Raw genomic sequence first — 20,546 nt, 5'->3', positions numbered from 1 at the left:
TTTTTTTTTTTTCTTAAGACAGAGTCTCGCTCTTTCACCAGGCTGGAGTGCAGCAGTACGATTTCGGCTCACTGCAAACTCCACCTCCCAGGTTCAAGTGATTCCCCTGCCTCAGCCTCCCAAGTAACTGGGACTACAGGCGGGCGCCACTACGCCTGGCTAATATATTTTTGTATTTTAGTAGAGACAGGGTGGCCAGTATGGTCTCAATCTCCTGACCTCATGATCCACCCGCCTCGACCTCCCAAAGTGCTGGGATTACAGACGTGAGCCACCACGCCCGGCCTACACCGCATTTCTTACACTGTACATTATGGTTCTAAGATTCTTAGTGGTTGCCTTTTGCTGTACTTCATTCATTTTTCACTGCTGTGTGATAGTCCATTGGTGAATTTACTACAATGTATTTATCCACTGTCTTATTGGTGGACATTTGTGTTATCTCCAGGTTTTTACTATTATTTAAAAAATGCAAGTGATCATTCTTGATGCATATTTACAAGTTTCTCTAGGGTATAGTTATTCATTCATAGGATATGCACACATTCAACTTCGTAAGAAAATGCTGCATTACTTTCCAAAGTGGTTGTTCCAATGGATACTTCACCAGCTGTGTACGTGGACAAATCAGTTAACTATTCTGGATATCAACTCTGTCCTCTTTTAAATGTGTATAATAATAGTGGTGTTATGGGCGAAGTGAGGAAAAACTTCATATCATTTAGACAAAATGCTTTTAAAACTATTTATTTGATGATCATAGTGTTGGTAGATATTCAGAAATCACAAGGACATCAGAACAGGATATAAATTGTCTAACAAGCCTTTCTACTACATAACGATATTCTTAGCTCACACTTGATTCTGTTATATTTTGCAATACCAAAAGCCCGATGTTTATGTTTTACCAAGTGATTTTTATTTACTGTGTCATCTAAATTCCTTATCTTCCCCCAGAATGTATAATAAGATGTGGCATCAGACCCAAGAAGCCCTCGGTGCTTTACTCGATAAAGAACCTCAGAAGATGGTTGAACCACAAAGAAATCAGGGTTTCATCTTTCAGACGTTGGCCACCTTCTACATAAAGTATGTGCAGATCTTTAGAAACCTGGAGAATGTCTACGACCAGATCGTCCATCCCCAGAAACGAATACTGATCAGGAAAGTCCTGGACGGGGTGATGGGCCGCATCCTGGAGCTGAAGAACGAGATGGTGGAGCTGGAACTCACGGAGTTCCATTATTTCGATGATATCCTGCAGGATCTAAAGCTGGCTCCCGTAAGCACTCTGTTGTTTTCTTATTAGTTGCTTTTTGTTATAAATAGGATATGTAGCCCTGTACCCAGTACCCTACAGACTTCCTGTCCATGTTTACTAGTTGGTGTGTGGAAAATCTAAACATTTCCCTTCAATTACACCATGCTGTCGTGGACAAGGATTGGGTTCTCTTTGTTTCTGGTGCAGATGCATCTGCACACTTCTTGGCTGTGTTAGGCACTGCAGTGGCCGTGGTCTTACCTGACACCATGGTGTCTGCACAAGGCTGTTGGAATGCAGTGGGCCAGCCCTTTCATCAGCACCCTTGAAGCACGGACCCTCCCAGCATCCAGTAGCACCACCCGCTCCTCTGTTTCCATGGGAATCTCTCTGTAGCCTGTTGGTCACAGGTTCCCTACTGCCAGGTGGATGCATCTCCTCCTTACTTTGGGACAGTGGTGACCCGGGGGTATGTATGGCTTACATGGCAGTGGGCCTCAGATGTCAAAGGAGAGCTCATGTGCTTGCTCTCCCTCCTTCCCTCTGCCTCTCTTCCCTTCCTTCCCTCTGCCTCTCTTCCCTTCCTTCCCTCTGCCTCTCTTCCCCTCCTTCCCTCTCTCTCTGGAGCCCTCCCTGCTGGCACCTGGCAACCACACCCCCCTCCTGCAAGCATTCGGCCCCTGCTGCCTTCTGACATTCCTGCCGGGCACCGGGCCTCTCTTCTGACTCAGGCTGGCTGGGCTGCCGGGGCCACTGGCCACCTCCCATCAGTGTCATGGTCCTGGGAGCGCACCTTCATTTTGAAAGGAACATTTCCTTGAAGTAAAATCAAAAGGAGAAAGTCTTTAATTTTCTACATGAGTGTTTCATGTTTCTTCTCCTTGAAAATATTTGGGCTTTTATAAAGGTATCTTTCTTTCTGAGATAGGCTTTCCTCACATTATTATTTTATCAGAATGGAATAATGAGAATAACTGAAATGAATGAAGATGTTGACGATTATTCCAAAAGTTTTATGCTTATTGCATTCATCTGTAAGAGCATGGACTGATCACCAGATTTGATCTGGTGCACTTTACTCACTAAAGTGACAATATGAACAATTTAGGATAACTGTGAAACAAATGGTTATTAAATCATGTTCCTAAATTTAATTAATGAAGTAATACATATTCCTAAATTTAACTAATGAAGTAATACATATTCCTAAATTTAACTAATGAAGTAATATTACATTTATTAGTTGAATTTCAAGAACAGGAAGTCACGCCCCTGTTGTTGAGGAATAGTGCATTTAGGGCTGTGTGTGGCAGCCCCTCCACGGCCTTGCCTTTCCTGCCGCATCAGCCAGCCCCTCTGCTCCAGGGACATCATCTTCCTAAAGGCCATGCCACTGTTGCTGTGGGGACGGGGCCACCAAGCACCAAGAGGAGTGACAAACGAGCAGATGGCATCCAGGAGGCCTTCGTGCAGGGGGCGGTCAACAGTGTTTCCTCGCAGTCCTGGAAATAGTGACTGAACCATGTGCTGTCACTGAATCCCACATGGTTGGGATAGGCTGAAGGCACCTTCATTCTTGGCCACATCCCCAGGACTGACAAACACCCAGCTGGGTTCCTGCCCTTGGTTCCATGAGTTCCCCAAATCCTTCCTTAAACTGCCCCTTAGTCCGAAGACTGTTTGTAACCTGCCACGTGGGGAAACTTTCCTAATGGGCCCACCTCATAGAGAGAAATATATGCGGGAAAGAGCCTTTCTCTACCACTGGAAGTTTCCTAGATTCCACTCCATAGGGAATGAGAAGCCTCAAGGTTTCAGGGATGGACATGAAACGCATCATGGACGAAGATGGAGCAACTAATATCTTTCTTTGCTTCTCTTCCATTCTCAGTGACTCTGTGTTCTCATCCTCAAAATCCTAAGTATAATATTTTTTTAGATGGAGTTTTGCTGTTGTTGCCCAGGCTGGAGTGCAATGGTGCAAGCTCAGCTCACTGCAACCTCCACCTCCTGGGTTCAAGCAATTCTCCTGCCTCAGCCTCCCAAGTAGCTGGGATTACAGGTGCGTGCCACCACACCCAGCTAATTTTTGTATTTTTAGTAGAGACAGGGTTTCACCGTGTTGACCAGGCTGGTCTTGAACTCCTGACCTCAGGTGATCCACCTGCTTCAGCCTCCCCAAGTGCTGGGATTACAGGCATGAGCCACCATGCCTGGCCAGCTAACTATAATTTTGTGGTACCAAATGGACCAGATGGAGCTATAAGACAATGAGGTTTTGTCTTCAAAGTTATAAAAGTACCACACTTGAATGTGCTTATTAATAAATAAAAATCACATTAAATCAAAATGTCATCATTCTTCTCCGACTGCCCTCTCTCCTCAGGCCACACCCACCCACTGGACTCTGCTAGTTCACTCTCCAGTCACCCCCAGCCCTCCATGAGCCTCAGAAAGGTTTCGTGTTCAAAAGTCATTGTCACCTCCCAGAAGCCATGGGGATACTGTCCCACCAAGTCCTAAAAATGATACCCTCTTAGGCTTAAACATTTATTTAGGGGAAGGCCTATCCAAAATTCTCTGGGCTGGAGGGAGGTTATGGGAAGTCACACCTGGAATTGGAAAAAAAATAAGGTAGCCAGTTCTGAAGACAAAGACCTTTGCTTCCCTGTCAAAACAGCCAAGCAGGTCTGACAGAAATTCTAGGATAGTGTTTCTCAGTGGGATTGGCCAAGGGCATACCCTTATCCTTAAAGAGTACTTCTGTACTCCTTTTCACTCAATTTGGACTGGTAAATTTTCATCTGACCCCCCGCTAGTTTGAAATATTTGGTAACATGCACAAATGAAGGATAGAAGTTTTTTATATAAAAACCAGTTTCATAATAAAGCAAACTACTTTTGTAAATAATTTTTGCAATGGGGTAATTTTGGTAAAAATAAAACCAAATTATTAGAGAAAAATGTGACCATTTACATACAAATAGTCGATGGTGCTAATGATAAATTATTAGGTTTAGTTCAGAGATCTCTACAGCTTAATACTCTACTACTCCAATTTGAACCATTATTTTAGGTAAAACGAGGTAATATTGTATTTCTTTAAAGAAATCCATTAAGTAATCATTAGTTAATTGAGGCCTAATTGACATGAACTCCTGATGCTTTTCTGTAATGATTAAAGCAAGGGGCATGGTTATGATTTTCTTTTTGACTTTGTGTCTCTTTAGTGAGTTAATTCTCTTCACTCTGCTGGCCTCATTTTTTTCCTTAAATGAAAATGGGAAGTAAAGCAAGCGTCTTTGATGTGCACATCCTTACTGTATATTTTAAATAAAGTTCGAGTCCTGGAATTGTGACAGAAATGCTCTTTTTTTGTTCTTTCTCTTCTCTAGCAACAATTAGATATTCCCATACCCAAGTATTTTTTGAAGGAGAAGTTGGAAGTAATAAAAGGAAGAGAGAAAATTCTTGCTCAGATATTAGCCGACAGCGGAATAGATACATCTGAAATGGTTTGTATATCATTTTAACAAACATTAATCCATAATCTGTGTAACTTCCTTTTTCTGCTGCTCCTAATTGTGTGAGCAACGCTTAGGTTATTTTCAGTTTAAGGAAAGAATAATCCCTCCCTCCTTGTTATACAGTGCATGAGAAGTTGCATAACTTTTGGACATGCTTTTGGTGATATATAATCATTATTTTTCAAGAGCTTAGAAATCGAGATCAAAATGTATGTTTTGCTACTTGTATCAGTATCTGTTGATTATCAACTCAGTCTAATGTTTCATCTCAAATTCATCTAGCTGAAGCTAGAAGCTAAATGTTATTCATGTAAAATAATTAAGTGCTAACATAACTTACTAGGAACTTGAAAGTTACTACACTTTCTAAAAATGTTGATTGGCCTTTTATAACTGCAGGCTGAGTGGATACGGTTTGGCAGTGTCCCCACCCAAATCTCATCTTGAACTATAACTCCTGCAATTCCCATGTGTTGTGGGAGGAACCTGGTGGGAGGAAATTGAATCATGGAGGTGTGTCTTTCCTGTGCCATTCTCGTGATAGTGAGTAAATCTCACAAGAGCTGATGGTTTTATAAAGGGGAGTTTCCCTGCACAAACTCTCTTGTCTGCCACCGTATGACATGTGCCTTTCACCTTCTGCCATGATTGTGAGGCCTTCCCAGCCACATAGAACTGTGAGTCCATTAAACCTCTTTCTTTTGTAAATTGCCCAGTCTCAGGTAAGTCTTTATCAGCAGTGCGAAAACGGACTAATACATTGAGTGACACTTAGATCATCTTGAATGGACTGTCATTGGGGGAAGAATAATCCATAAAGATCCCTCCTGGGAAGCAAGGAGCAAAATCCGTTTAGTTCTGTGCCCTGATACCTCTTTTGTCCCCAGGATTTTTGCAGCTGCATCTTTTTCCTGTTTCCACAGATGTCTTAGTCCTGACTCTCATGACCACGTCTTGGATTCTTGTAATCATCCGCCATGCAGCTTACTGGTGGGGAGTCTTCTTCCCACCCTTTCCACAGGGCACTGTCCTATCTACCTTCTGGCAGGTCTGCCTATACATTTCACTAACTTACTGCCTCGCCCCTCTGGCTGGCCTTCATGGCCTAAGCAGTTAAGGCAGCACTTGTCCATTCAAGCTGGGACACTCCAGGGTGAAAGAGGCACTGTGACTAACTATGCTGAGGCTGCAGCTGCAGGCCAGGATCCCAGGATAAACCAGCACCTGCAGTCTTTCTACAAATAGCCCTCATTGGGTATTGCCAGCCTGGGTGATGGTGTTAAGGAAGATTCCAAGTGTATGCTGAGGATGGCAAGAGAAAAAAGTGCCCTATGTGCCTGCCTCAGAAGACAGGTGAAATGCATGCCCTGTATTTGCCAGCCCAGTGCTGTCTCTCATTTTCCATAGGCATGTTCCATGCTGGATAGAGGACTTGTTCTTCTCCCTTACGTACCTGCTCATCAAAATGGTCCCCATTCTGCAGAGCCTAGCTTGATACACCATCCTTCAAGAAACCTTTCCTGACATACTGGCTTCGTCCATTTTGTGTCGGTGTAACAGAATACCACAGACTGGGTAATTTAAAGACAACACAAGTTTGTTTTGCTTATGGTTCTGGAGGCTTGGAAGTCCAGTACTGAGGAGTTGCATCTGGTAAGGGTCTTCTTGCAGTGTCATAACATGGCAGAAGGCATCACATAGTAAGAGAGCAGGAAGCGAGGGGGTGAGCTTATCCTTTTAGCAGGAAGCTATTCCCTGGATAACAGTATTAATTCATTTTGAGGAGAGAGGCCTCATGACCTTATCACCTCTTAAAAGTCCCACATCCCAACACCGTTGCACTGGGGACTAAGTTCCTAGCACACGAACTTTGTGGGACACATTTAAACCGTAGCAGCCATTGAACTCAAGATGACCTCTCCTTCCTGTGCCCCTGCTCCCAGCCTCTGGCCCTTCCTTTACATTATGAATTCCTTGAAGTCCATTCCAAAGCCAACTTACTTGGGGGTCAACTAGCCATCCTTTCACCACTGGGCTCCTGTGTCTGTGCTTTCTGTCCATGCATGAGTCAGGGCGAAGCACTCACACTGCATTTAGTTCCCCCCAAAGGAATCCCTTTGCACCAAGCAGTGATGAGCACTGCAGAATTACTCAAGATTTTGTGTTGGAAAATGGAGAAGGGAGATTACAATGCTCTCACTACAGTGAAATCCTAAAAATTCCTCTTTGCCATTTTCTGCTCACTATTCCTCTTCATTTGTTCTCGGTCACAGCAGTCAGGCTTCTTTGTTCCTTCAGCATCCAGCTTTGGCCAGCTCCTATCACCTCCATTGGGTTAAGCAGTTCATCTCCACCCCAGTCTCATTTCACATGTGCCAGGGGCTCAGAAAACCACAAGGACTTCCCTGCTGCTACTTCCCCATGGCCTTTGATGTCTCACAAGACCACTTTCTTTAAGCTGCTTATATACAATATATACCCCAAGAAGAATATTATATATATATACACACACACAATATATAACCCAAGAAGAATTTTGATGCGTGAAAATTATTGTCCATCTCCTACATTAATATCTACTGTGGGCCTCCTTAAATGCTTAAAAATGTTTGACGTGTTGAGTTGCCTACTCAAAATCCCTTAGAATTATTTGATAATGGCCACGACTATTTTCAGAATGACAGCCTGGAATCTCAAGGAAAGAAGTACAATACTAACTCATGTTTGCTGGGTACCATATGTTAAGTTCATCATCTCATTTAATGCCAGAATGATACTCATTCTACTCTGACTTGACAAGTGCATTATTGAAAATGTGTGCTCACTGCAAATTTGAAGCAGTGAGATCTTACTGAAAACAAAACTCAGAGGGATTGTTATGTGAAAGAGCTTCCTCATAAGCAACCATATTCCTCATGCCATGTTGAAGGGTAGTGGGTGGCTTAGTGGAAAGAGGGTCAGTCTGTTCAAATTGGCTCCTTCTCTTACCCACGGGACCTTACATAAGTTGCCTTACTTCTTTGATCTTCAGTTTTCTTCAGTCTTAAGTGGTCATAGTAATACCGGCCTTGGAGTTTGCTCTTGTGAATATGATGAGCATACATACAAAAAGCGTCTGACATCTACAGGTTCTCAATATATGTGTACCTTTCCTCTCCTTCTCACTCCTTCCTGTGCCCCCGACCCTGGCCTTGTTACACAGAGGAGGGATCATCCTGGCAGCAGTGGCCCTGGTGACAGCACCCCACTCATGAGGCCTCAGCACCTTCACCTTGTCCTGCTGTGGCAACCATTGCTGCCCTCTGAGGCCTGGAAACAGGCTTCACCTATGCTTTGGTGCTTTTCTTTTTAAATGTATTTTTAAATTCTTTTTAGAGACAGAATCTTACTCTATTGCCCAAGACACAGTGCAGTGGCATGATCATAGCTCATTGCAGCCTCCAGTTTCTGGGCTCAGGTGATCCTCTCGCCCCAGCTTCCCAAGTAGCTGGGACTGCAGGAGTGTCCCACCACACTCCACTAATTAAAAAAAATTGTTTTGTGGAGATGGGGTCTCACCCCTTTGCCTAGCCTGGTCTTAAATTCCTGGACTCAAGTAATCCTCCCACCTCGGCATCCCAAAGTGCTGGGATTACAGGTGTGAGCCACTGTGCCTGGCCTCTTTGCTGCTTTTCTCACTCCAGTGATCTGTCCCTTCTGCTTCCATCCATGCATGGACATCCCCCGAGCCAGGCCACGTGAGCCCCTCTTCCCTTGCTGTGGGGCCTCTGGAACAGCACTGGGGCCTCCTGATGAGCCTGCTCAGAGTTCACACAGGCCTCAGCTGCACCCAGAGCTCACAGAAGCCCCGGCATGCACCCAGAGCCCACACAGGCCCCAACATGCACTCGGAGCTCACACAGGCCTCACCTGCACCCGGAGCCCACACAGGCCCCAACATGTACTCGGAGCTCACACAGGCCTCAGCTGCACCCGGAGCCCACACAGGCCCCAGCATGCACCCAGAGCCCACACAGGCCTCACCTGCACCCAGAGCCCACACAGGCCTCACCTGCACCCAGAGCCCACAGAGGCCCTGGCATGTACCCGGAGCCCACACAGGCCCCAGCATGCACCCAAAGCCCACACAGGCCTCACCTGCACCCAAAGCCCACACAGGCCTCACCTGCACCCGGAGCCCACACAGGCCTCACCTGCACCTGGAGCCCGCCCAGGCCTCACCTGCACCCGGAGCCCGCCCAGGCCTCACCTGCACCCAGATCCCACACAGGCCCCAGCATGCACCTAGAGCCCTTTGTTCTTGTCCCTCTTTCCTCAAAAAATGGCACAGCCCCTCGCTTAACTTTGTCTCCACGTACACCATATGAGATGTCCCAAAACATTTTACTTACCAGCCCTGATTTTTCTGTTTTGCTAGTACTCATCATTTTTGAATGTTTTAAGGTGCAAGTTTATAGACACTGGAAGACTTTTCATATCTAAAATTCAACGCCCCAAAAATGATTTTGTTATCAGTTGTATTCACTGGGTCATTCTGTAATTGATTTTAAGATCAGCATTTTACTTCATGTATATTGTAAATTTTAAAAGCTCATATTAGAGGTATGTTTTCCATTTCTATGTTTCTCCTCTTAAGTTAATGAAATATTGATAGCAATTTCAAGTTTTACTGCATCAATTTTATTGGCATTTTTAGTAGAATTTGCTGCCAACCTAAAATATCATGGAGCTAATTAGTATTTTGTGCAGAAGGATAAAGGAAAGTCATGAGGTCCTTAAATTTGGGATCACTGCATGAGTATGGCATGTTATCGAAATATACATCATTCATTGGAAAAATGAACAGTGTTCAGTGGTTCTCACACTTGTCATCAACCGTGGGGACTCTTAGCAGGATTGTGTTTGAAGTAAGCGTGTGATGTGTCCGGGATCAATTGATGTGGTTGACATGTTCAAACATTGGTTTCTCTTAACTGTTGTTTGCAGAAATTCCCTGTAAAGAGTATGCCTTTCGACCAGGCTGTTAAATTAATCCAGATTGCTGAGAGGGCACGGCAAGGTCGCCTAAGGGCGTTATTCATGAAGCAAATCTATCTGCAAGAATACAGAGCAAAGCAATCCAAGACGCTTGGCAAGAAAGTGACAGATTCCTGGGCTGCTGCACTCTGCATTCAGAAGGTGCAAACCTAGAGCTCCTGGAGTTGGGGGTACAGGGTGTCTTATACACTAAAGATGCATCCCAACTTCGGGGCTGAGCTTCAAAACTCAAACCCCGAATCCTACCCTTATAGAACTGGATTACATTCCAGAAAGATTTATTAACTTACCCTGGGGAAACCATTACCTAAGCTTGGTCATATTTTCAAATTTTTACTCTAAATGGGTATTAAACTCAGGGCATTTTATTCAAATGTTGTTAAAGACCATTGGTAATTGTTGAAATGAATGTTGCTGAAATGCAGTGAGGATATAAATCCTTAATGGATTTTTGGAATACATTCACACACAGATATATAATTACAGAAGGGGGAGCAGGCCTTAATAGCTTCCAGAAACATGCAGCAGCCATCACTAATAACCAGTACATCAGTGTCCCTTCTGGAAGGAATCCGTAAGGTTTCCTTTCCTTATCAGATAAGCACCATGGATTTGTGCCCCATTTTTTTTTTTTTTTTCAAATAGAGGCTAGGGTTACTTACAGGGAAATGCAGCAGATGGCAATGTGATACAAACTAGCATTAGGTTTCAGAGAAAATAAGTATAAGGACATAAAATTAGGCCAGAAGATGAGGACTCTTTGTCCCTAATTTTCCCTGAATAGGAATAGGAGAAGGTGGTAGGGAAGGATGGATAAAAGACTGATTTCTTTCGGGTTTCTGTGGGAATATTTAAAGTTTTAGCATCTGAGTTAAAAGCTTGAGTTGTACAGTTCTTGGAGGTTACTATATTTCCCCACATTACTTTGGAAATTTTTCCTTTAAAACCATGAAGTGCCATCCCTAGATCTAGCCTCACGTTCCTCCTACCTAGAAGTTCCTCTTGAAGAAACCAAGGTAAAGGAATCTCACTAATAACAATTATAGATCAGTTCTATGGTTCATTCTTTTTAATAATTTTTTTGCCTGTGATCACAAAAGAAAAAATATTCTGTCAACACACGCATGGACAACCTAGAGCTTAGGATTAGTTGGCATTTTGAGATGTGCAGTTTATATAGGAGAAACCGCAAACCATGTTTTCTTTATATTTGTGTATATTAAACAAGTAACCATTTATTTGTTTTTAGGTTTGGCGACGTTTCCATCAATGTAAGAAAACTGAAAAACTGAGAGAAGAGGAGATGATCTTCCTGGGTATGGTAAGTTTTTTTAAGAGATAGCATCTGGTTTTCTTAAAGACAGTAGAATATGTGAGACTGTGTCTTCTTTAGAGAGTTTTTGAGGGAAGAAAGGAAAGAAAAATACATGATTTAATGGAATGGAGTCACCCATATGGTACAGAAACCTGCTCAGGGAGATCTGAAGAGATCAGAGTTATATCCATTTACATATTTCTTTGCAAGATGCGGAATGGTATAGATGTGGAAACAGGCTAGGAGCTGTCACAATCTGCTATTCCTGTCTGATGTCAGCAGTGCACACCACTATATTAGTATGGACGGTCATGACAGTAGGTTTGCATTGATACAGCAGGCCTTTTTTTTTTTTTTTTTGGTGCTGGTGATTACTGAATCATAGAGTTGGAAAGATGGATTAGTTATCTATTGTCACATAACAATGTTACCACAAACTTAGTAGCTTAAAACACCAATTTGTTGTCTCACAGTTTCTGAGGACCAGGAATCTGGGTACCCCTTAACTAGGTCCTCCGCTCAGGATCTCACAAGGCTACAGTCAAGGTGTCAGCCAGGGCTGAGGTCTCATCTGAGGATCAACTGTGGAAGGGCCTGCTTCCAAGCTTGTGTGGTTGCTGGCAAGATTCTCTTCCCTGTAGGGCATCAGATCCTGGGCCACAGTTCATGCCAGCTGTTAGCTGGAGGCAGCCCCCAGCTCCATGCCATGTGGGCTTCTCCATATGGCAGCTGCCTTCGTCTAAGCCAGCAGGGAGAGAGGGGCTGCTCAGAATCTTACGCAAATGATCACAGAAGTGGCATCCCATTACCTTCACCCTATCATATTGGTTAGAAGCAAGGTATAGGGGCCACCCACACTCAAGGGGAGGGGATTACATGAGGGAAGAGGACCAGAAGGCAGGGTCACTGGGACCATCTTAGAGTCTGTCTGCTGCTAAAGATTTTTCTGCATGCTTTGCCTCATCGAGTGCATGGCATCTGAGGAAGGCTGACTTGTCCTCTGCCCGAGCCCCTCCTGAAAACAGAACCTCTGCCTCCCACAGGAGCCCATTCTCTTTCATTAAACTGCAGTTGGCCTCCCTGCAGATCCCACTGCCAGGCTGGGCTCTGTCCCCTGCAGTAGCTTGGAATGTGTCCTCTTTCCCTTTCACATGACAATCCCTTCAGCCCTTGGAGGCAGCTGTCAAACCCCCTGAAGCCAGTTCTTTGCAAAGCTCATTATGACCAGAGAAGGGGACCAGTCAGTCCTAGTGGGGCTTTGTTGACCTGCTCAGTTTTCATTAAAGGACATTGTAATTTTAAAAAGAGAAGAAAGCATGTTTGGGACTTGTTCCAGCATTGACCTAAGGTGTGTTCTGGTGAGCTACTTGGCTTGATACCCCCTATCCAGTGCCCAGGTAAAAATGTCGAAACAGGAACATTGATAAACAATGACTCGGTCTTTGAAAATGCTAATAACATACAGAGCCCTGGTGAGACTAATCAAGAAAAGAAGAAAAGAAAATACAAATGTATGACAAATATTATATATATGTATATGTATATTTACAAACACATGACATATATATACACATACATATATATGACATATATGTGGTCATATACGCAGTATACAATGACCACAGGCACTAGCAAGTTAAAAACTATTAGGTGATGTCATGAACAATTATGGTCATAAAATAGAAAATATTGAACAGAGAAAACTGTCTAGGGAAGTATGAATAGCAAAACTGACCAAAGGAGAAAAAACCTAAATAAAACAACCATGCAGCAAATGCTGAAAAGAGCTTCAAAGTTCCTCTGTTAGTTTGGGTCCTGTGAGAGCAGAGGCCATGGTGGAATTAGGCACGCAAGAGACTTAGTAGGAGAATGTCTGTAAGGAATAAAGGGAGGGCGCTAAAGAAGGCAGGAAGAACCCTCAGATCATGACGCAGGTCGGGCGGCCGGGAAGCAGGCACCAAGGAATGAGGGCTGAGAAGGGGGAGTCTCCCCGTGCAGCACAGTGCCCATAAGGAAACTTAAATCGCTTTTAAAAATCCATGCTAACAAAAGAAAAGAGACCCAGTAAGGATGACACTCAGTTTGGGTAAGGACCGAGTGGCAAGTACAATCCCAGGGACTGCCACTGAGGTTTTACTTGCCCACCTTTCTAAGTTCAGTTTGTCTCATTACAAACACACCTTCTTTCCCAGTAGTGCCAACCCTTGGAATTTCTTTGCTCCAAAAAAAAAAAAAAAAAAAAAAAGCCAAGAATATGAGCAAAGTATACAATATATAGATATTCATATTAGTATATTTTTAGAATTGTAAGAAATTGGTGCCCAGAAATACTTAAAATATCCCATTATGTATCTTTAGAAGTGATGTTTTAGAGTTTCTACATATTTTGGGAAATGTAAAATATGAACACCATGATTCTATTTTTTAATTTTTGCTTAGTCTTACATCTTTCTGCAATAAACATGTGTTTTATGTCTAAAAAATTACAGATAAAATGCATATTCAAAATTATGTCAGAGGGGGAAAAGACATGAATCATGACTTAAGTAATTTGTAGCTTTTAAAATTGTACCTTAATCAAATAATACTCCAGTTGAAATACGTTTTTCCAATTCTATGTACTTAACAAATATGTACTTCAGGTAAGACAAAAATCGGGATTCTTTTCTTTTCTGTCTATAACAGTAGACACAGTAGAAATGTCAGAGAATAACGTAAGAAGTAAAACAAATACAACATTTTAACCAATGTGAGGATATGGTTTTCTTTCTAATCTTCTTTGTTTTTAGGTTTCAGTGTTAATTTCTAATACTGCCTTCCTCTTCTCACTTTCAGGGAAAATAAATAAAGTGGTCACCACTATGTGGTTGATACTTTAAATCCTTTTGTTCTGTGATCAACCGTAAACCTAACCATTTAAGCCATATTTTAATTAAGTCTTCTTGTATAAATATTCAATTTTCTTTTGGGGGATTTTAGGATTTAAAATAAATTAAAAGATTTTGCCAGTGGTATTAAGTATAACTAAAATATAATTTAGTTGAATTTTCAGGATATTGCCCTGTAATTTTCATCAGTTTTATAATGGCACGTTCTAAATGACACGGCAAGTTCATTTAGTTTTAGAATAGTTTACATTTTACTCTGGCCCCTCGTCATGCATTGCTCCACCTGCAGTCGTGGCCTCTCCACATGGCCTTTGTTGTTCACACATAATTATTTTGCTTGAGGAAAGAATTCAAGTCCATGTTCCAGAAACTTGGAACTGCCTAGTTTCCTGGTGGAGGGGCATGGTCTTACCATATCTGTGTTTGTAAACTCTCAAATTGTGATATCCAAGCTTATGCCCTAAAAAACAGGAAATAACACCAAAAGAGCAGATATGATTTCAAAAATATCTTGATTTTTATCACCTACATTCTTGATTTCTGTTTGATCTTTGTGTTTCAAAAATAAGCCAACATTTGTTTTTGGAAATTGGAACCCCTTGGGACCCAGCCCTGTCCTTTACTTTTTAGTTGTTTAGGTGTGCTGTCAGAATCCAATGGGTCAGCAATTTCTGCAAGTTGTTAAAAATTTTTATGATTTAGAAATTCACTGGGTAGAATATTATTCAGCTATAAAAGAGAAGGAAATTCTGACACGTGCTGCAACATGGATGACATTATGCTAAGTGAAATAAGCTAGTCACATAAAGACAAATACTGTATGATTTCACCTATATGCACTATCTAAAGTAGTCAAACCCATGAAGGCAGAAAATAGGTGGTGGTTGCCAGGGGCTGGGGAAGGAGAAAAGGGGAGTTGTTGCTTAATGGATACAGAGTTTCCATTTTCAAGATGAAAAAGTTCTAGACATCTGTTGCACAATAACGTGAATATAGTTAACACTACTTAAAGGCACACTGAAAAATAGTTACACTGGTATATTTTATATTATGTTCTTTTACCACAATTAAATTTGTTTTAAAAAATTCACTGGCACGTTGAAATGTATACTGAAATGGTTCTGTATAAATCATGGCTCTTACCTAGTGGTCAAAAATACAAAATAAAAATTACATGAGATTCTACTGTAATTTCGTTGAATCTAAGATATCATCAATTGTAAGATGCATCATTATTTTTAGTTGCCATTAAGAAAAAAATGCTGCCAAATAAGCCGAAACACAACCTTGATTGTAATATACATCCATCCCTAATTTCAGATATGCTAAACTATGAAAAATGTGCATCTTAGAATTAGTGAAATGGGGTAAGTGGTGTCTGTCTTATTAGGAGAATATTAACAGTTTTTAAAATTATAATTATTGGCAAGGCGGTGATGAGATGCTCATTCTTAACACAGGGAGTTAAATGGACTCAGCCTTTCTGAAAGCCAGTTGGCAAGTTGCCACAGGATGGTTAAGATATTTATATTCTTCATCCTTAAGTTACATTTCTGTCTTCAGATAATCACCAAAAATAGAGATGTGTGTGCATAGGAGTTCCTGACAGTGTTCTTTTTAATAGTGAAAAAATTGGAAATAACTTATTTTAGTATTCTTACAGTATGTATCTAGGTAAATAATTACAATGTTAAATAATGTATGATGTCCCTGTATAATGTAGTGATATGCCAGCATTAAAAACTGTGTTTCTGACTAATTTTGACTACGTGAAAATGCTCAAGGTAAAAATTCAGGATTTAGAATTATACATGTTATGTGTATAATTCTAAAGTATATAGATTTCATCTGAAGGGTAAAGACTACAACTAAGTATATACAGCATCCACGCACATACGAAAGAAAGAAAGAAAATATGCCAAGTCTGAATAAAGCTGATGTTTTAATGTGTGAGCTTTGGGAGATTTCTTTTTTGTCTGTAATCATCACATTTTCTAAAATAGTCAAATTTTTACTTCGTTAATTAGAAAAAAACACATATTTAAAAGTAAAAGCAGCTCACCAAAATGTCAGAATAGAAGCAGCCTGACTTCACTCCCCACAACAGAAAATCAAAAACGAATATCCAGCACCAAGATTATCACCATCAATGTCCCATAACTCAAATTTAAGGATGACATGACCTCCAGGGCCACAGAGAAGTAAAAAAAACTCTGAGCCAATAGTAAGAAAATTAGACTTCTATATCCACAGTGCTCCTCCCCACAATCTGCCAGGCACCTCATGTATGGAAAATCTCCCCCAGACTCATGGCTTCTACCCTGGAGAAAGTGAGAGTAAACAACCAGCTTCCCCATCTTGGGTTCCCTTGCAGGAGAACTATCCCTGCCTCAACCTACAGGAAGCATCATGAGTATCGTAGGGATAAAAACCTTTTAGGGCAGCCAGAGACAAAGGGAAAGGCAGGACTAGCAACCCCAGCCCACAAAACTCTTCACTGTGTCTTGGCCAAAAGAGATGCAAAGTCAGAATGGCTGTTCAGCAGCACCACACTGTAGAAGGCAGGCTCCACAGGTCCCCCAGGCACAAACCACTAGCCAGCCTTCCTGCATAGCAGGGATATCCCCTTTGGGACCTTCCCCATTGGGACAGGCAGCACTCCAAACATTTGCTAGAGCTAATGCAAACCTGGGCTTAAGGCTCCATACAGTACTGAAAAGGAGGCAGTGACCTAGCAATAAAGGAAATTCAACAGGTAAATTGTAAAGAACCCCTAAGCAAACATATGAAAGGGAAACCAAAACAATCCAGACAGAAAAGACTGGAAAAAATAACTAATTCTTCAATGACAAGACATAGACCTACACCAACAAGAAATAACAGCCAACAGGAAATGTGACCTCCTCAATGAGACAAAGCAAGAAGCCAGTGACTGACCCTAATGAGATGGCAACATGTGTGCCATCAGATCAATAATTCCAAATAGCAATTTTAAGGAAACTCAGCCAACTCCAAAATAACACAGGAAAGCAATTTTTAAATTTGTCAGAGAAAGTTAACAAAGGTATTGAAATAATTTTTAAAAATCAAATCCTGGAACTGGTAAATACATTTGCTAGACAGAAAAATACATTAGAGGTTCTTAACAGCAAAATGGATCAAGCAGAGGAAAGAATCAGCTTGAAGGCAAGCTATTTGAAAATACACAGTCAGAGGAGAAAAAGAATGAAAAGGAATGAAGAATACCTACAATATATAGAAAATTGCCTCAGAAGAGCAAATCTAAGAATCATTGGTATTCAAGATAGAGTTGAAAAAGCGTAGAAGCTTATTCAAATAAATAATAACAGAAAATATTTCAAACCTAGAGAAAGATAAAAATATCCAAGTATAGGAAGGTTAGAGATCACCAAACACATTAAACCCAAATAAGACTATCCCAAGGTGTATAATAATGAAACTCTCAAAAGTCAATGACAGCAATGGGAGTCTAAAAGCAACAAGATAAAAGAAGCAAATAATGTATAACGGAGCTCCAGTTTGGTAACAACTTCTCAAAGGAAACCATACAAGCCAGGAGGTAGTAGAACAATATATTGAAAGTTCTGAAAGAAAAAAAAAAAAAAAACCTGTCAACCAAGAATACTGCACTCAACAAAGCTGAATTTCAAACATGAAGAAGAGATAAAGTGTTTCCCAGACAAACAGAATTTGAGGGAATTCATCACTGCCAGTCTCATTTAACAAGAAATGCTAAGGGAGTTCTTCAGTCTGAAAGAAAAAGACACTAACATGCAGAAAGAAAACATTTAAAGATCTAAAAGCCACTGATAAAAGTAAGCATACAGACAAGGCCAAATTAATACTGTAATTGTGGTGTGTAATCCACTCATATCTCTAGTAAGACTAAAAGACTATCAAAATTAACAATAACTACAGCAGCTTGTTAAGAGACAAGTAATATAAAAAGATGTAAATTGAGACAACAAAAAGTCAAAATATGGGGAGATAAAGTATAGTTGTTTTAGTTTTTTCCTTTATGCCTTTCTTTGTGATCAAAGGTAAGTCCTCATGTGTTTAAAATAACTTATATGATTTGTTGTAAGCCTAATGATAACCAGAAAGCAAAAACCTATGATAGATACACTAAAAATAAAAAGCAATTAATTAAAACATATTGCTAGAGAAAATCACCTAAACACAAAGGAAGGGTATAAGAAAGGACGAGCGGAGTTACAAACAACCAGAAAAAAAATGTAAATGGCAGTAGTACATTCTTACCTATCAAAAATAACATTTAATGTAAATGGTCTAAATTCTCCAGTTAAGTGATATAGAGTGGCTGAATGGATTTTAAAAATTAAAAGATCCAACCATATGCTGTGTACAGGAAGCCACTTTCACCTATAAAGACACACATAGACTTAAAGAAAGGAATGGAATAAGATATTCCATGCAAGTGGAAAAAAAGGACAGGAATATGTATACCTCTGTTAAATAAAATAGACCACAAACTGGCCAGGCGCAGTGACTCACACCTGTAATCCCAGCACTTTGGGAGGCTGAGGTACGTGGATCATTTGAGGTCAGGAGTTCAAGACCAGCCTGGCCAACATGGTGAAGCCCCCCTCTACTAAAAATACAAAAATTAGCCAGATGTTGTGGCAGGCACCTGTAGTCCCAGCCACTCGAGAGGACAATCGCTTGAACCTGGGAGGTGGTGGCTGTAGTAAGCCGAGATCGCACCACTGCACTCCAGCCTGGGTGACGGAGCAAGACTCCATCTCAAAAAAAAAAAAAAAAAAAAAAAAAAATACAAACCAAGGATTGTAAAAAAGAACCCCAAAAGGCTACTATATAATGATAAAGGAGTCAATTCAGCAAGAGAATAATTATATATTAAACCAACACTGGAGCACCCAAATATAAAGCAGACATTAAATCAACCTAAAGGGAGAGATATACTACAATACAATAACAATAGGTGGCTTCAACACCCCATTCTCAGTCGTGGACAGATCATCCAGAAAGAAAATCAACAAAGAAACATGAGAATTAAGCTACACACTAGACCAAAATGGACCTAACTGACATTTACAGAACATTTTACCCAACTGCTGCAGAATACACATTTTTCTCGTCAGCACACGGAATAGTCTCCAGAATAGACTATGTGTTAGTCCACAAAACAAATTTTAAAAATTTGAAATCCTATCAAGTATTTTTTCTGATAATGATAGAATAAAACTAGAAATCAATAACAAGAGAAAACTTGGAAATTACACAAACGTGGAAATTAAACAACATGCTCCTGAATGACCAACAGGTCAATGAAGAAATTAACAAAAAAATTTTAAAAGTTCCTGAAACAAATGAAAATGGAAACCAACATATGAAAATCCATGGGATATAACAAAAGCAGCACTAAGAGAGATGTTTATAGCAAATAAAGGCCTACGTCAGAAAAACAGAAAGAGCTCAAACAACCTAATAGTGTACCTCAAGGTACTAGAAAAGCAAGGAGAAATCAAACCCAAAATTAGTGAAAGGAAAGAAATTAAGATCAGAGCAGAAATTAATGAAATTGATACTAAAACACATATACACACAAATCAACAAAATGAAAAGTTGGGTTTTTGAAAAGATAACAAAATTGACAGACTTTTAGCTAGACTAGGAGGAAAAAAGAGAGAAGACCAAAATAAAAGAAATCAGAAATTTAAGAAGAGACTTAACAATGATACCACAGAAATATATAGGATCATTAGAAACTATGACAAAAAAACTGTACATCAACAATTTAGAAAGTCTATAAGAAACAGATAAATTTCTGGACGTGTACAACCTACCAAAATTGAACCATGAAGAAACAGAAAACCTGAACAGACCAGTGATGACTAATGAGATTGAATCAATAATAAAAAGCCTCTCATCAAAGAAAAGCCCAGGACCTGATGGATTCCCTACTAAATGCTATCAAACATTTAAAGAACTAATACCAATACTACTCAAACTATTAAAAAAAAAATTAAAGAGAACAAAAGACCAGGTAACACTTGAACCACACAGGTTTGAACTGCATGGGCCCACTTATAAGCAGATTTTTCTTCTGCCTCTGCCACCCTTAAGACAGCAAGACCAACCTCTCCTCTTTCTCCTCCTCCTCAGCCTACTCAGTTTGAAGACAATGAGGATGAAAACTTTTATGATGATAGATTTCTACTTAGTAATAAATAATCTTCTCTTTCTTATGATTTTAATAACATTTTCTTTTCTCTCGCTTCAAGAATACAGTATGTAATACATGTAATATATAAAATATGTGTTAATGGACTGTTTATGTTATCAGTAAGGCATCTGGTCAACAAGTTATTAGTAGTTTTGGGGAGTCAAATGCTATGTGTAGATTTTTTTGCTGTGTGTGGCACCAGCACTCCTAACTCCCATGTGGTTCAAAAGTCATCTGTACTTTCAAACTCATTCTATAAGGTCTGGTACCAAAGCCAGACATAGACACA

The 20,546-nt window shown here is 40.6% G+C and overlaps 1 protein-coding gene across 4 annotated transcripts in view; it reads left to right on the top strand.

The window, feature by feature from the left end:
- Positions 1-20,546, top strand: part of IQCA1 (IQ motif containing with AAA domain 1) — a 166,314-nt gene that overhangs the window by 9,024 nt on the left and 136,744 nt on the right. For 2 of the 4 annotated variants that reach the window (XM_015111398.3, XM_015111397.3), the window contains exons 2-5: positions 958-1,282; positions 4,657-4,776; positions 9,775-9,966; positions 11,075-11,146. In XM_015111398.3, coding sequence (XP_014966884.3) covers positions 958-1,282; positions 4,657-4,776; positions 9,775-9,966; positions 11,075-11,146 — 709 coding nt within the window. The remainder of the gene's footprint in view (positions 1-957; positions 1,283-4,656; positions 4,777-9,774; positions 9,967-11,074; positions 11,147-20,546) is intronic. The other 2 variants (XM_077957952.1, XM_015111399.3) reach the window with 1 other exon arrangement.

Source organism: Macaca mulatta, chromosome 12, assembly GCF_049350105.2.
Source record: "Macaca mulatta isolate MMU2019108-1 chromosome 12, T2T-MMU8v2.0, whole genome shotgun sequence".
In the NCBI taxonomy this organism is placed as follows: Eukaryota; Metazoa; Chordata; class Mammalia; order Primates; family Cercopithecidae; genus Macaca; species Macaca mulatta.
This window is presented reverse-complemented; position numbering and strand designations above follow the sequence as displayed.